This window comes from Hippoglossus hippoglossus, chromosome 14 (assembly GCF_009819705.1).
Source record: "Hippoglossus hippoglossus isolate fHipHip1 chromosome 14, fHipHip1.pri, whole genome shotgun sequence".
NCBI classification, from domain to species: domain Eukaryota; kingdom Metazoa; phylum Chordata; class Actinopteri; order Pleuronectiformes; family Pleuronectidae; genus Hippoglossus; species Hippoglossus hippoglossus.
In genome coordinates, this window is record NC_047164.1 from 21493189 (window position 1) to 21510221 (window position 17033).

Below are 17033 nucleotides of genomic sequence, written 5' to 3' on the forward strand. Positions count from 1 at the left end.
TTTGCAGCATTGATTAGAATAAACACTTTGTAGCATAATGGAAGGTCAATGAATTGATGGATTGTTGTCAGTAATGGTCGAGTATCTGAGGAGAAATATTATATATCAAGCAGTCTTGTAATCATAGTCCATGGTCAGCAGCCACCACCATCAGGATCAACAATGAATCCATCATTTAGTTCATCAATAAAACTCACCTGTGCTCAGAAGTTGAAATGTTTGATAGTTGAACATTTTAACAAGGTAGCACATAAATGAATATTTAAAGCTGCATGCAGCACCTGTAGCAGCTCTCTAGTTTGAGTTCTATATAAAATTATCTGCAAACACGTTTGCCTTTCCATTTTGAAAATGTTGAGAGGGGCTTGATTTACTGAGTGTATTAGTAATAATGTACTTATATGAGTTCATGGTATTCAGATCAAACAACACATGTTCACTACATAGAGTAAATCTATTTAATTATTTCCTCACCCATTTTTTATTGCTTTATCTACAACATTGCAGATATGTGCTCGGTACAGATATTAACCAGCTAAATTGACTTACCTCGTAAAATAGACACATAGATAAATAAACATCTATTCGAAAAAATAAAACAATACATACATTATGTCAAAAATAATTTATAGCATAGATAGAAAGAATAGAAAAGAAAAGACAGAGATGGGGGCAGTGCATTATAATTATTATCAACACCATCAGAATTGTTATTATTATTATTAGTAGTAGAGGTAGTAGTAGTAATAATATTACTAGTGGTAGTATTAGTATTATTAGTATTAGTATTATCCTTGATTTTTGCAAAAAGTCTCATCCATGACGTAAATGCAGTTGAGACAGACATGAGCAATCGAGTCCTGATCCGAGCCTGGGAAGAGCAATGTTTTCATGCCTGCAGACGAGCTGCGGTACTCAGTCCGTCATGGCGCCCGTGATGTCGCTGATGAAGGAGGGGACCTCATAGCTTCGTGTTGTATATCGCGCCAGTGCACATTATCCCGTGCGTTTAGCTACTCTGGGTTGAAATACTTTAAATTCCCCTGTGAACCGGCCATGACCGTGGAGCAGAATGTCCTCCAGCAGCATTCTCAGAAGGTAATCTCACACAGGCTAACTTGGCGGCTAGCTAACTTTAGCCCAACTGCATCTGTACATAGTTCCTGGGCTCACGGGGTCTGCAAAGACAGATACAAAGCCCCCGTGGTCAGTTCGGTTCCCTTTGACTTGTTGTCTCGGGATTACGGGACAAACATTGACCGCGGCGAGGAACCGTTTGTTAACAGCAAGTGAATTTGATGCAGCTAGGCCCAACGCTTCTCCAGCGCAGACCGTTCTCCTATGTTATGCTAGCTGTTAGCCAACCGTAGCTAACGGTGCCACGCAAAGTCTGGTTAAACGGTCGCGTTGTTCGACTAACTTGCTAAATCATAGGTCGGCGTGAACTGTCACGTAACCTCCTGCTAGCGTTAGCATGCTGAGCTAACGGTGTCGTCAACCGAAATACAGGCCAAGTGGCAGTGACCGATTTAACGTTAACGTCGTCAGCTTCTTAACTCGAGTCTTTTATTTACTGAAGACATGTTGGCGTGTCAGCTGCCACCGGCGGTGACGTGCGGTTCGAAGCAGCGCGTGTGTTTGTGTGTCCCAATGTTTCCCCGGTTACTCATCACATTCTGTATCTGATATCTTTGTTTACAAAGTGTGGCCAGCGGCGGAGGCACCGCGTCCCGAGGCTGGGTGGGGATTGGGTGGCCTCATAGCAAGCCAAGTGTGTGACGGTTCAGCAAAACATAACGATCAAGCTTACATTTGATCATAAGTCGGTTTACAAAGCACATCAAATGTCGATTCCGTGTCCGAGGCTCCTGTTTCTGAGATTTACTGAGCGACCACCAAGCTCAGCATTGCGCTGCTTTGGTCAGTTATGTAACCACTTGAGTGATGTTGCTAAAACGTGGATGAGATGTTTGCTCTGCCAGTCCTCGTGGAAATAAATTATATTTTTTGCAGATTGTGTAATCACAGCCATGCTTAACTAAACTGGATTCAATTCAGTACCTTGGCTCTGCAGCCCAGGTTTACTGTGTTCAATCTTAATCCAACATATCTCACTTAACAACAAATTATCATTCAGAAGATGATTATATGGTCCGATGGCAGTTTGAAGTCTGGAGCCAAAATAAACGTGTCATTAATGCCTCAAACTCATAAGTAGCAGTGTAACACTAACCCCATTATTCTGTGTGGCCTTTTCAAAATGAAACCTTGATTAACAACAGTGGCAGTAAATTAGAGCTGTAATAGTCTACAAAATGTTTGAGCAATTCAAGTTTAGACACAACTTAACGTTTGTAAATATTTTATTAGGTGATACAATTATTATTTCCATTAAATACCAGGGGATATAGTGATCAGTTGTCTTACCCATCTGTCTGTTATCTTTCAGTTTCTGGAGCAGAACTCAAAAAACATTAGGAATGTTGTCCTGAAACTTCTCAATTATGTTAATCGGCGAGAGAAGTGGTGCTTTTAGATATTTTGCGGTGATGGTGGAACTGGTCATCATATTATTCAGCCTGCAGAGCTGCTCAGGTCGGATTTCTTTTGACAATGCATCATTGTGTTGTGCTCCATCTTTAGAGTGCCTCACCAGTGCAGGGTGTGGTGCAGGGCTTCATGTAATGGCCTGTAGACGGTGGAATGAGGTTATGTTGAGGAATCCTAATCCCGCATTGTTTTTGTTTGCAGCCCTTTTGCATGCACAAACGGAAAAATCTGTGAGAACCGATGAGAAGATTCACGGGGTTGCTCCTGTCTGTAAACTGCTGTACAGCCTCAAAGTTGTTCCCTGTGCCATGCAGAGAATCCTCTGGTGGTGTTATTCACAAGTTGTCACTTAATGGCTGATGACCAGTGTGACAAACAGCCGTGCCAGACATGTCTCATGGAGAAGTGTGTGTGTGTGTGTGTGTTTGTTTGACCGCTCTTGTGGTTGACTTGGCCCGGATCTGTCACAGGTGTAACTTGTCCCACACTGAACTGACCCTGCCATCCCCCTTGCCAGCAAACCTACATCCATCAGTTTCTGACCAAAAACCACTGTCATCTTTAAGTTTACCTGTCTCCAGTGGTTGAAACGTGGCAAGTGCATGAAATATGATCTAATGCTTTGATTACCCTAGTAACAGAGTTTTGTACGATCCCCACACTGCAAACATGAGCAACACTCATCATAACTAAACCTTCTGTAATTACAGTCTTTGAGGAAAAGGTTATAATCTTCAGAGGTAATATACTGTTATAAATATTTCTTCAAAAATGTTTGAAGAGTATTTCTAATTCTGACCTAAAACTGTGATTTGGAGGAGAGTTTGAGTGTGGACACAGCCATGAAGGTTTACAGGTATGTACTTGAGTTCAAAATGAATGCTGAGTTCGGAAATGTTTGTGGTCTTACTCATGACCTCAGAGAAGTCATGTAATAATGTAGTAACTACTCATGAAGTCAGAACATCAACATGTTGACTGGTGTCAGGTCATGTGTGATCCTCTCACTACATAGTCTCTCTCCAGTTCTTTTTGAAGTTCAATTTCTGATATTCTTTTTATTTCAATATGTTTCTTAGGGCTGTTAAGGGCATGCCCCCCCGAATTATGTACTAATTATATATAATCACCAGCCCTAGTGTAAACTGCAGACAAATTGTTTGAGTAATAGCACATAAATAATACACCAAAGACGGGTGAGAACTTTCTTTTCATTCTCTCCACTGACTTTGTGAAAAGCACTTTTGCTGTCGACAACTCACAGAAAATCATGTACTTGATGGTAGGATTGGACTCGGGTCCCAAACAGGTGCACAACAGCGTCCCTGCTGGGCCTGGTTCAATTGAGTGCTTCACATCAGGATACTACAACACAAGTCCTGCTGTGCTGATGTCTTTGACTGACCTTGTCACTGCTTAGTTGCAAATGCAATATGTGGTTGCTCTAATGGTTTATTACTGTGATGACTAGGGATGGGCATAATTAATCGACGATCGATTAATTGATCATTAAGAATTTCGTCGATGACATTATTTTTTCATCGATAAAACGAATGCATGTTCTGTTGCGTAGTGTGAGTCGCAACAACGCACATCCGACCCTGGTTCGTGGCGGTGCATCCTGCTCTCGGTCTCAACCTAGCATCAACTCGGTGTTAGCACGGAGGAGCTGCGATGCACAACGAGCAGAGAAAATTACCCAACGGATCTGCAGGTTCATCGAGATGGATATGCTACCCTTAAGTATTGTTGAGGGCGAAGGTTTTCGACAACTGATAAACTTATTGGAACCGGCATATCACATTCCGTCACGACGTACCATCACCAGACTGGTAGAAACGCACTACGAAGAACGGAAGCAGGAGCTGTTAAAAAAATTGAGCACAACTGAAAGAGTTGCTCTAACCACCAACTGCTGGACTGCTACTTTCTGAGGGAAGCTCCCCCACCCCTGGATTGCACCCCTATAGACTGGTGGAAAGTGAATGGAATAAGGTTCCCCAGGCTTGCCAAGTTAGCACGGAGGTACCTGTGTATCACGGCGACGTCAGTCCCCTCAGAGCGGGTGTTTTCGGTGAGAAAGATGAGCATGTTAACATGCTCATCTTTCTCAACAAAAATCAGTAGGCTGGTGCTGAAGTTGTATGTGAGTTACTGGTTATTTTTATGAAGCTTTGTTAATTAGCCTAATTCATTGTTAGGTAGGCTAATCTCTCTCTCTCACCCTCTTTCTCGACTCAGTGTCATTTTTGATAGTTTTGAGTTACATTTGGCAAAACCTGTCAGACCTAAGTATTATATATTTTTGGTTAAGTTATTGTTTAACATGATTGTTTTTTATATTATTATTATTATTATTATTATTATTTTATTTTGGGTCAGTTGTGTTTATGAGCACCGGCTTCTAGCTGTTGGCTCTGCTGCTTAAGACTACAGCAGTGCATATTTTCAAGTGTAACCATTGAACGGATCCCGTTTAACTGCCACAAGAGTTGTTCATCTTGTAATAAAGATCTCAATGAGGAAACACGCTGTGTTTTTTCTATTTTCACTGCATTTTAATATAGCCTATAAATAGTGAATTTTAATATAAAAATATTAATGATTAATCGAAAATCGATCGTTAATTCTCCCGACGATCGATTAAGACATTTTAATTGAATGTCCATCCCTAGTGATGACGATAACAAATATTTTTTAATAAGCTGATTTTTTTTATTAACATTTGTGAGACTTTAGTTGTTGTCTTTCTGAGCTAGCATCTTCAATTACTTAAATATTTCTAGTGCCGAGTTTGTGACTTTTGAAGTTTTAATTTGTTTGATATTGTGTCACGTTGCAAGTAGACACTTGAATTTATTTCCAAGGCACAACTTTCGGGGTGTATGGGTGAGTGCTCTGTATAATTTGCTTTAATTTAACCCTGACAGTAGTGCAGAATATCTAGTTCTGGGTGTGTCAGACTAAAAAAAGGCTCACAACCCTCCTTTGTGAACAACATTCTTCTGTCTTAGCATAATATCTACCCAAATTACAAATTTGCCCAACTTAAATGAAAACCACTTTACTTTTAGCCAGGATTCTGCTGTAATGCATTGGATTGTGCACTTGCACAACAATGCTCTTGTCTTCTGACTCCTTTTTTTGCACCATCGTATCGGTATCATTACTGACGTGCACCAGACTGCTCATTATCTCCCTTTGGCCAGACAGCTGGCATTTTAGTGGTTGAATAAAGAGTGTAATTTCCAAATCACTACACTGTTATTTTGCAAGTCTGACAGCAAATAATGTGCTGGACCCCTGCAGAATGTGGTTGGAGGTAATGACTGGGATTCAATTTACCACTGTTAACAGCATTTAATGCATGTGGCAATGTGGTGTCAGTACAAGTTCACACTTTGACCAATTAGTGAGTTGTTTGTTACTTCATCTCTTTCACATTTCTTTGAGAAGTGCATATTGATGTTTTACTGAGGTGCAGTCCAGATTTATTCACCTTTCCTTCCTCATTCATAGAGCAAATGCATACACTGCTTAAGAGCTGTGCACAAAACTTGTGGGGGATGAAACAGCCTGCGTTATTTGTTTGCTGGTGGTGCTACTTTATGACATGCTATGCTCCTGGGCATGACTGGCTTAGTGGCTTTCATTGCCTTTTGTGTAGCAGCTCGAGCAACTCCATTAAGATTGTTTAGAATTGTTTGTGGTGCAGTCCAGCGTAGCCGTTGATGTGTGTTGTGTAATCAGTCTTTGGTGTATGAAAAGAACCGGCATTAATAGTAACGAGTCCTGAACCAACCCATGTGTTGTGAGTGTGACGCTCCTTTCTGTTGCCTGCTGCACCTGTGAAACCTACTGCACACTCTGTGGTCCTCTCACTCAAACTAAAGACTCTTTCCTTGGATGCTGACACTAAGTGCACTCCCCCATTATTCATAGTGCATTTATTCAAGCTGTGCATCGCAGTTTGTGTGTGTGGTAAGGCCATGCACTCCAGCTGGGGTTGACATCACCAGGTTCACATCGGTGAACTCATCAATAGAGAAGCAATTTGACAGAGAGCTTCTAATTTGATACTATATCAGTTCCTCAAGAATTTAGATATGTAAGACAAATTCAAACTTTGTGACTTGACAGGATGTTCTGTATTTTGTATTGTATTCCGTATTTTTGGATTTTAGTACAGTTGATACAGTATATCAACAGTATATTTGGAGGGTAAAGTATCTATTTTCCTCCTGTTCCTCTCTCAGCCTTTACCTCTGGATAATGTTGAGCCAGATGCAGTTGAATGTTGGTTCTACAGAATAGGACTTTGCCATAACTATGTATACTAATAGCTAATAAATGCTCTCTTAATCTTAGTAGATCAAGGCTATAAAAAATGTGTTCAGTCTCACTATGGTTCCCACTAACAATTATTTTCACAATCAATTAACCTGGCAATAGTTTTTTTATTTATTATTAATGTGTTTATGAAATCAAACGAAATGTGCCCTCTTTAATTCCCCACATCCCAAGGTGGTGTATTTTCAATGTTTGTTTCCTTTAACCATCGCCAACTTCATAATCAGGTATCACAAAGAAAATAAAAAACTCTAAAAATAAAAAACTCTAAAAATATTAATGTTAACGAATCTGTAACCTGTGGATGTTTGGATGAATGATTTAGTACTCATCAAAATGAGAGCTGATACATTTTTCATGATTAATCTGTTTAATATTAATAATTAAGACATTTAGGCTTAGTTAAACTATATGGAAATGTTGGATTTTTACAGTAAAAGCTGTGCTTTCTTTGTATTGTTTTTGCATTTAAGAACCTCAACCTGTTCTAAACTACTTACTGCTCCTCCATCATGCTCTACTCTGAACTGCTTGTGTCCTTCTCTTCTCTTGTGCTTCATTAGCATCAGCAGACTCTACTAAACCAGTTGAGGGAGATCACAGGAACCACAGACGTTCAGCTACTTCAGCAGGCTCTGCAGGTACATCATCACACACATTACAACCTCTAATATCCCAGTTGACACTTACTAATACTGTGTACATGCAAACTCAAACTGAAATCATATTCAAGTTCTAGTCAGGCCTGGTTGTTAATTTTCCTGTGTTCACATCCAACTAATATTTTCCTGAACCAATTGTTGCTGCAGGTGAGCAATGGAGACCTGGCCGAGGCTGTAGCCTTTCTGACGGAGAAGAATGCGAAGGTCCCTCAGCAAGATGAGGCAACCTACTACCAGACATCCCAGGTGGCCAGCGACAGATACATCAGTGTGGGCAGCCAGGCAGACACAAGTGAGCAGCTCACTTTAACTCTTGGCACAGATGTTCTAGAGACCTCACAGGGATGATTAAAAGAAAAAGAAATGTATAAGTCTCTGTCTGTACAAAATATCTGTATTTTGGTTTAAGTGACAGTAAGACATAAATAAATGTGAAAGGCATTTTGAATGCTTCGTTCAAGTGAGTGTGTGTCTGTGTGTGTGTGTTCTTGATGCAGATGTCATTGACCTGACTGGGGATGATAAAGATGACCTGCAGAGGGCTATCGCCCTCAGCCTGGAGGAGTCCAGCCGGGCATTTAGGGAGACGGGCATCACTGACGAGGAGCAGGCCATCAGCAGGTTCGCTCTACAGCATTTATGACTTAACAACAAATACACCAATAAATTCTGGACTCAATGTGTTAAAAAAGACAGGTACAAGCTTTGGACAAATTTCCACACTCACTGCCTACATTGTCTTCATCTTTGTCCAAGGTGTGAAGAAAATATCTCTTACTTACGCTTGTGTTGGGTAATAGTGAATTCAAATCAAATAATGCCTCCTGAATAGTCAAATGATTTGTCGTACAGAAAAGTAAAATGTGTTAAACAACAATAGGTATTAAAATACAGAAGTTTTGAGGCATATTGGAAAAACATTTTTGAACACAATCTTCAATCAGGTGAGGAGCACTGTAACAGATTTGTTTTTAGGCACAAGATGAAGCACAAGATAAAAGAAGTTAAATGACTTGTGTTCATATTTCATCTTTGGAAGTGACAAGGGGCTCAGAAAAACGAAAAATGAAAATAAAACGGCACATCCTGCTGTGAAATACCAAAAAAACATGCAAAAAGTTAACTTGTAAATAAAGCAAGAAATCCTGCAGAGATGGGTCTTGTGTTGTTTCGTGAAAAAAATTTTAATTGCCTAAAAACATGTTTTTAGTGTGCATCTTGATGCCTTTTCTCTCTCTCTCCCTCTCTCTCTCTCCCTCCCTCTCTCTCTTTTTAGAGTTTTGGAGGCCAGCATAGCAGAGAACAAGGCGAGTCTGAAGCGCACCCACACAGAAGTATGGAGTGACTCACCCAACCCACATGACAGGAAGAGGATAGACAACTGCCCTGTGGGGCTGAAAAATGTTGGCAATACCTGCTGGTTCAGTGCTGTCATTCAGGTGGGCACACACATACACACACATGCCGTTATAATCAAAGGCATTGTTTGATATTTTAGAATAAAGGACAAGATGGTGAATATCCCTTTTACATTTGAAGGACTTCTTCACAATTTAAGTTACCAACTACCAGTGGATGTTAGCAGGTGTAAGCAGCCACCAGAGGACGTTAGGGACAGAACTTCAGTTGTGCACCTTCGTGTCATCAAGTGTTTTGGCCTTGTAATCAATGATACAGGCCGAACTTGAGGGTACACAAGAGGCTAAAGGTAAATCTGACTGGCTACTGGCTTGTATGGCAGTACTATGAGAGCCATGTGTATCAGACATCATTACCTCTATGCCTTTTTAAACTAAACACTGAATATCCCTTGTATGTTCTACCACACTAATTAATGCCTACCACCAATTGATGTTATCAGATGTTAGGGACATATCTTCAGTTGTGTACCTTAGCATCATCAGGTGTTTCGGCCTTTTAATCCCAAGACAACCACTTCTAAGGCAGTCCCACCGCAGGTTGATCAGACCTGGGTGCATGTCCCTAGCATCTTGGGGCCCAGTTGGGATCTTTCCTCCTGACCCAGAGCCATTGGCTGCAGCATTCTGCAGTGTGTGATGTTTCTTTTATGGTCTGGCACAGGACTTGTCCATGGATCCCCAGATCTTGAGCGACCTGATGGTGGATGTTGCAATGAAACCTCTGCAGCCAGCCTCCACACGGCAAACTATTGCTTTCCAGGCACGTTGCTCTGCCTCAAATGCCATGTCTGCATACCGCAGCCTTTTCGTCTCGTTCGCTTCATTAACAGCATCCTCGCTCGGTACTGTCAATTCTATGAAGTAGACGACATGCAGGGTGTTGGACCAAAGTATCAGGTCTGGTCTTAGGGTGGTAGTGATAATATGTGACCGTAAGCCGCTGTGAGTGACAGCCTTTGCACATCTCGCTGCCTCTTTCCGACTCCGGATTTCAGGTACTACCTATTTTCGCCACTCTGAAGGAGTTTCCTTGTTCCACAGGGGTCTACTCTGACCTAGGCCCAAACCACCTCTTTCCTGCTGATTGTGGCCCACAATGTCAGCATGCTGGAGTGCTGCTTTTGCCCATTTAAACTTCTCTACAAGACTTAAGATAGGCAGCTCGAGGATGCTGTGTCCATACAGGCCGATGTTTCTCAGACATCTTGGAACTAACCACTTTCTCACTTAGGAGTTGATCGTTCTCTCCATGTTCTCAACTCTTGTGAGGGGAACGCCGAATACTGTAAGTGGCCAAATCAGTCGTTGTAACAGGCCAAACTATAGGGACCGAAATTGGCTGATGTTTGAGGATTCCTCCTCTTTTGGTATCAGTACTCCTCCAGCTCTGTGCCAAGCTTTGGGTATAATTTGCTTCCCCCATGCCACTCTCATTAATTTCCACAAGAAACATAGAACATCAGGAGCATTCTTATATACCCGATATGGGCCTGGGGCTGATGACACTCTTGCCCGCTCACTGTGTTCTCCACTTCCTTCCATTTTGGAGGGCTCACATCCATTTGGGACTCTGGCTGCTCGATGGGTGTAATTTCAGATAGATTTGAGATTTGCTATCGGATCATGTCTCTTTGGATCAGAGTGTGTTTTTTCCAGGTACTCGTCTAAGTCCTGCTTCGAGGTCCTCAGGGTTCCTACCTTCTTTGTGGTGAAGAGAGATTTCACGAGCTTGAAGGGGTTTTCAAAGAAAGAAGTTCTTGCTCGTTCTTTTCTTTTCTGAGCTGTTCTGTGCTCACCTCAAGGTTGTCAGTTGGCTTTTGATGTTCTCCTGGAGTATGTTTATTCCCCCCTTCTGCTCTTCTGAGGCTTTCTTCCACTGCTTCTTAAGCTGCCTCCTCTCTTGTATCAAGCGATCTATTTCCAGCTGCCTTCTGGATTTGATTTCCGTTGTTGGTGTTATCGGTTTTCTATGTGTCACTCTAAAATGTTTCGCTCCTTAGTCATAGATGATGTTACCCATCCTCTCAAGCTTCGTCTCAACTGTGCCCTTTAGCTCTTCAAGGATACTGCTTAGGTCTGCATTGATGGCCTCCCATTTAGATTTTTCTGAAGCTCCAGGCCAGTTAAACTTTGGTTTGGTTTGTAAAGGTTTCAAGATACAGGGGCGTCTGATGTCCTGCGAACTCTGGGTTTAGTCTGGTCGCTGGACTTCACTCGAGTGACCTGAATAGCTTCTTAGAAAGTACTGAGCAATGCAAGATCCTGGCTCTCTTTTAATCAAGCACCTTTTCTTTCCTTGGTGTATTTTGAGGCCCTTTGCCGATGTAATTTCCTTCAGCCACAGGGAGACACCTGGAGCTTCCTGTCAGATTATTTTGCTGTGTTAGCTTCTTGTTTTGTGCTTGCCTTCCTTTTTGTCGTTTCTATTCCCGGGTCATTAGCCGTGTGGTCCTTTTTTAGTGAGTCGTCTTCTGCCCCCACTCTCACCGACTCTGGGGGTATTTTTCCTTTAATGGCTTTCGTAGCCATTAGTGGGTGTCTCCAAATACCAATTCGTATCGGATCCTGCCAGCATGGGAAGCTAACCTGCCAGCCCCAGTGAGGTCTATTCCCTCTAATCAGCTTTCTTTCCTTGCCGTCACAAGGTCTCTCCCTTGTTGTCAGCCATCCTGTTCATCCTGGACGCATCCACTTCAATCTTTTTAAATTCTAATTAAATTTTTCTCTTAAGAGCATTTCCACATTTTCCTCTAAAATCCCTTTTGTTTATCAATTTGGCTTTTTGCCATTTCTTGTACTTTGCTCTTACACCTACTTTCTTAAGTTTTGGGAAACATTCGAAACACACTGTCGACTTGACTTTTGCAATCCATAGTCAGGGATCATGAGGGATTTAATCTAAGTGGTTGTGGATAAGAGTCAACCAAATGTTATATGATGAAAAATACTGGAAATGATGTCATAATGCTTCTTGTCCACTGGTGGGATCAGTGTTCGAATGTGACCTGAGGTGAAATATGCCAGATGAAAACTGGATACGCCATCACATGGTTTCTGGCTGCTGTGTGTAATGTAACCCCCAGCCTTGAGAAGAAGGCACTGCTTGAACCTGACCCTGCTGCACTTACAAGAACACGAGTAAACAACTTTCTGTATTCATAACAAGATATACAAATTGTTTTGTTTACCTTCCCATACGTAGCAGAAAATAAACATCACGGCACCAGGGTTAATATAGTGAGCCAAGTTGTTACTGGTGTAAAAAGTGAAACATTTTATATAGTTTTTGTTATGTGTAAAAAATAAAAATATTTTCTTTTTATCTCATTTCAACTTGCAGTCTCTGTTCAACCTGCTTGAGTTCCAGAGGCTGGTGCTCCACTACTCTCCACCAGCCAGAGTCCATGACCTGCCCCGCAACCAGAAGGTAAGACCCCCCCCTGTCCTCACAGAGGACAATGAACAATCCAAAACTAAGTCGTAATGCTTTGTAGTTCAGGTGTATTTGTGGGCAGCTTCACGCTGTTTATATCATAGCTTCCCTTTTATATCCTATCACAGCCAGCAATGCTTTGGCTCTGAGGGTTTGACCCTTAGAGCTGTGAGCCTTCGTCCAGCAGCTGTTTGATCATGCCCTAAGGTCACGGGAGCTTAGTGTTTGTTCCTGATAGTTGACTTATCTCACTGCTTATAAGGGACAAGAAGTGCCAGCTGGTGTGAAATTCTTGATAAATCCTGGATATATCCCCACCAGGACAGAAATGAACACACAGACAGAGAACGTTTTGATTGAGCCTGGAGTTTCTCAAATATGAGATGTTCAAATTTGTCTCATCACAGTCGTTGCTACAGTATATTGGCAGAGCAGCTCTCGGCATGTTTCTTTTCATCCATATTTTCTCTACAGGGTTGCTCACCATAGGGTTAGCAGCCTGTCACTAATCTGGTCTAAGCCTCAGATGGGGAAATGTGGTTTGGGGCAGTCGTCTCTTCATCATCTAAGTTCCCTCAGTCCTAATCACTGACCTTTTACTTTATCAGTATGAGACGACCAGAGCTTAGATTCTAATCTTTACATCACCATCCATGACTCACTAGCACAAAAATAAGTGTGCTGTTACTATACACTGCCAAGTCTTGTTAGCTCTGAATATCACTGCCACCATGGGGACACTGCAAGACTTTTGGAAAATGTGTATTTACAAAAAAACAAATCTGTTAACAGTTACAGTTTGGTCTACGGGCTTCACCATGGCTCTTTAATGTCAACAATGCATTATATTTAAATGGGAAAAGGATGACAAATAGAGTGTTTACTCATACATCATTCACCAGATGACTTTTGTTCCCCATCGTGTGGTTTTAAATGAAATTGCTGAAGTGGTATTGCTGGTGTTGCATTTTAGTGATATTTTAAGCTTTGACTGTACTGTAATGTCTGTTCAGTTTGGTATACTCCAAAAACAATTCAATAAATTGGGCAAATTTTGAAGAACTAAACCCTCAATTAAAAATATTGAATACTATACATTGTATACACAATATAACATATATCATCTCCATGGGTGTGCTCTCCTCTTACCAGTTGTGCCTGCAACTAAGTGCTTTAGTATAGATGCACAGATCTGATACTGATATAAGATACCGATCTGATTCAAACCACAACATTGGGGATTGGTGGCAGTAGGGCTTTGCTATAGGCTTAATCCAGTCAGTTTAACTATATGTTATACTGTGTTTACAACTATGTGCAAGTTTTATATCAGGCGTCAGCAGTGCGTCAGTACACCGTACATTTTATAAGAAGGAAAGCCAACATAGCATGGAGGGAGCTTGGTATAAGGGGAATCACTGTTTACACATAGAAGAATGATACCAGTCTTTCACACAGTGATGCACACAGCTTATTAATTAAACACCGGAATATGATCCGTTCTCTGTATTTGACAATACTTAAACCCAAGGCACTAAAATCAGTATTAGGACTGAAAAGGTCAGATTAGTGTATCCCCATGCTGTGGTGTATCATTATCCTCAACAATTATCATACTAGAGATAATGTTTTATCTTTATAAAAGCCTATCACTGAATTTTAATAGCGTAACTAATTTGAAAACATCAGATAACGTCTCTGTTTTCAGTAAAACATTGGTGCATGCCTTCTCTCCCCTTCTGAGATGAGGAACACAGATTTGATTCTCTAAATTGTTGATTGTGTTCCTCTGACCAGGAGCACAGAAACCTGCCCTTCATGCAGGAGCTGAGGCACCTCTTCTCCCTCATGGTGGGGTCCAAGAGGAAATATGTGGATCCGTCACGAGCTGTGGAAATCCTCAAAGACGCCTTTAAGTCCAGTGAGTCACAGCAGGTAAGCCTCTTTCTGCCATACTGTTTCTTATCTGATGTTCCATATGTGTTATTGTTTCATTTACCAGTTTAACTGGTATAGAGTCATTGTCTTCTGTTATGTAAAGAAATGTCTCACAGTAGTTTTGAAAAGTTGTAAATGAATTGTCTACTTATCTAGACATTTCTAATGGTTATTTCAGTCAATTTAGCAGTTTTACTGTGGAAATATGCAAGTATGTTAATTTCAAACAGTCAAAATATTAACCTAGACTTAACCCTATTTGTCTTTTAGGTATGAATTGGACAATTGGACAATTTGTACACACAGCCCCTTAAAGGAATGTGAATAATTTCTGTAGACACACGTGACAAATGTACTAAACTGAAGCCAGTGTCGCTGCAGAGGTTAACTGAGGCCACCCCTCTGGCCTGTGTGCTCGTTAGCCATGTCGCTCCTCTGAGTATTAGTCAGGTTGGATATAGGCATTGACCTGAATTACCGTGTGGCAGTGATGTCTATGTGAGAGTGGCCTTAGGGTATTCAGGTTCCCTTTGAAGTTCAGCAATCCGTGAACTCCGCAAAGACCAGTCATCTCGTAGCTGAGGCTCTGTGAATATTAGGAGTTGAGAGACGTGGCATTGATTTGACTGATTGGACTTTCTTGCTTGCAGGTGCAGCTAAGTCCTGTAGTTTAACTCTTTGACCTCCATGTCCCAAAGGCAGTACTGTGATTGGTCTTGTTATAAGTATGTCTTTGTATGTTCTTTTACTCAACAGCAGGATGTGAGCGAGTTCACCCACAAACTGCTGGACTGGCTGGAGGACGCCTTCCAGATGAAGGCTGAAGAAGACAGGTAACCACTGTGGGAAGAATGGATATACAGTAGTACATACACAAATCTATGTTGGTGATAGGAGTGAATTCTCAAGCAGAGTCACATGTCAGTTTCACATGTAAGGACTGAATCTGAGATGCCTCATGTTTACCACCTTTTTTTGTTGTTGTCAGGGAGGGCGAGAAACCAAAGAACCCCATGGTGGAGCTTTTCTATGGTCGCTTCCTTGCTGTGGGCGTCCTGGAAGGTGAGAAGAGGTGTTAAATTAAAACCAATAAAGAGACAAAATAAAACAATCACAGCAAGATTACGCGTTTGGATGCTCTGATTACAGCAGCCAGAAAGCGAGCCAGTTCTTGCCCCTGGTAATGAAGAGTGACCTTGTCTTAATGAGATGTGGTCCATGTAAAAGAGGAGAGCAGTTGCATTGATTGTGGAAGACCTTGACGGCTGATTGACATTGCGCTTATTATGCATGACAATACTGGCCCAGAGCCACCAAAAGCTGAGCCAGTGGACTCTGCTGCTCATAAAATGACCTTAATGCCTCATCTGCATGTCCGCTAGCAACTCCTCTCCTCTTTTTTTTTCTGTTTTTGGAAGGGAGGGGGGTCTTATCAGGGAGCTACGTGCAGCCATTTATGTAGTTGTGATTGAGTGACTGCCGAACAACTGAAAATCACATTGTTTTCAAACGAGAGTGAAGTGGCTGTAATTACCTTTTATTAAGCTCCTCGCATTTCCAACTCTCCTATATGGTGCATGTGATTCTCTGTATCTTTCTCTCTCACATGAGCCGTTTTCAGACAGGAACTCTGGAGAATGTCTGAACTTTGCTTTTCACATATTAAAAGCAGATTGTTTTTCAGGTCAGACACACTCACAAAACCACAAAAATCACCAGAAAGTTCTGGCGAGGGGTGTTGCCTGGGTAGAGCATGCAGGAGGCAGGACATAGCATAAGAATTCCGCTGGGAAGATCACATGCTTTTGTTTACAGCACATCGACACCGGCATTAGTCTGTATCACCAAAAGCTTGTGAATCTCGGTGACATCGTCGTTGTATGGCTCCTCGTTTTCATCTGGAGATATTTGTATTCTTTGTTTTTTATCAGTTTCATGTCTGTTAGAAACGTAATCAACGCACCCACTCACTCCCAGTGATTCCCCTGGAGAATCTCCTGCTGTTTTATCTAATGGGAGTCTTTACTAGTGGCCTGGCAGAAGGTTTCGCAGAGAAAGTCTGAAGCCTCTGACTTTGTTATTTGCGTTCCAGCCTCTCTCCGGATGCTGTCAGGAGATCTGGAGTTCAGTGCATGTCTGAAAGCAGCTATGGTTATAACCCAGCTTTGAATAGGTGACACACAGCTGCCTCATGGTGTGCACTGGCCTTGTTCTCACATATCTCCTCAGTTCATCTCTATTGTATGTGTGTATTTCAACAGGTAAAAAGTTCGAGAACACAGAGATGTTTGGACAGTACCCACTGCAGGTGAACGGCTTCAAGGATCTTCATGAGTGTCTTGAGGCTGCAATGATTGAGGGCGAGATCGAGTCCCTGCACTCGGCAGAGAACTCTGCCCGGTCTGGACAAGAGGTCAGTGCTAAAGCAGGATGACAACAGTCGTTTTGTCCAAAAGACTTTTGACTGACATTTTCAGAAGTTATACAACATGAACTAAGTTTTGTTTTTCATCCTCAGATGTAATACAAGAGTGAACTAGCAATACATAATGACTAATATGACCATATGTTTATCATTGGCATCTCGGGATGTATAATATTGGAGAGAACTCTTTGCCTGCAGACATTGCTGAAAATAATCATTAGACACATAACAAAAATTTAAATACTTGAATATTT

The 17033-nt window shown here is 41.6% G+C and overlaps 1 protein-coding gene across 4 annotated transcripts in view; it reads left to right on the plus strand.

The window, feature by feature from the left end:
- Nucleotides 1–877: 877 nt before the first annotated feature.
- Nucleotides 878–17033, plus strand: part of usp25 (ubiquitin specific peptidase 25) — a 31108-nt gene continuing 14952 nt past the window's right edge. Inside the window, exons 1-10 of one of the 4 annotated variants that reach the window (XM_034607471.1) lie at nucleotides 878–1098; nucleotides 7464–7541; nucleotides 7710–7857; nucleotides 8045–8183; nucleotides 8839–9001; nucleotides 12324–12410; nucleotides 14214–14351; nucleotides 15111–15187; nucleotides 15343–15416; nucleotides 16616–16767. In XM_034607471.1, coding sequence (XP_034463362.1) covers nucleotides 892–1098; nucleotides 7464–7541; nucleotides 7710–7857; nucleotides 8045–8183; nucleotides 8839–9001; nucleotides 12324–12410; nucleotides 14214–14351; nucleotides 15111–15187; nucleotides 15343–15416; nucleotides 16616–16767 — 1263 coding nt within the window. In that variant the 5' untranslated portion in view covers nucleotides 878–891. The remainder of the gene's footprint in view (nucleotides 1099–7463; nucleotides 7542–7709; nucleotides 7858–8044; nucleotides 8184–8838; nucleotides 9002–12323; nucleotides 12411–14213; nucleotides 14352–15110; nucleotides 15188–15342; nucleotides 15417–16615; nucleotides 16768–17033) is intronic. The other 3 variants (XM_034607472.1, XM_034607473.1, XM_034607474.1) reach the window with 3 other exon arrangements.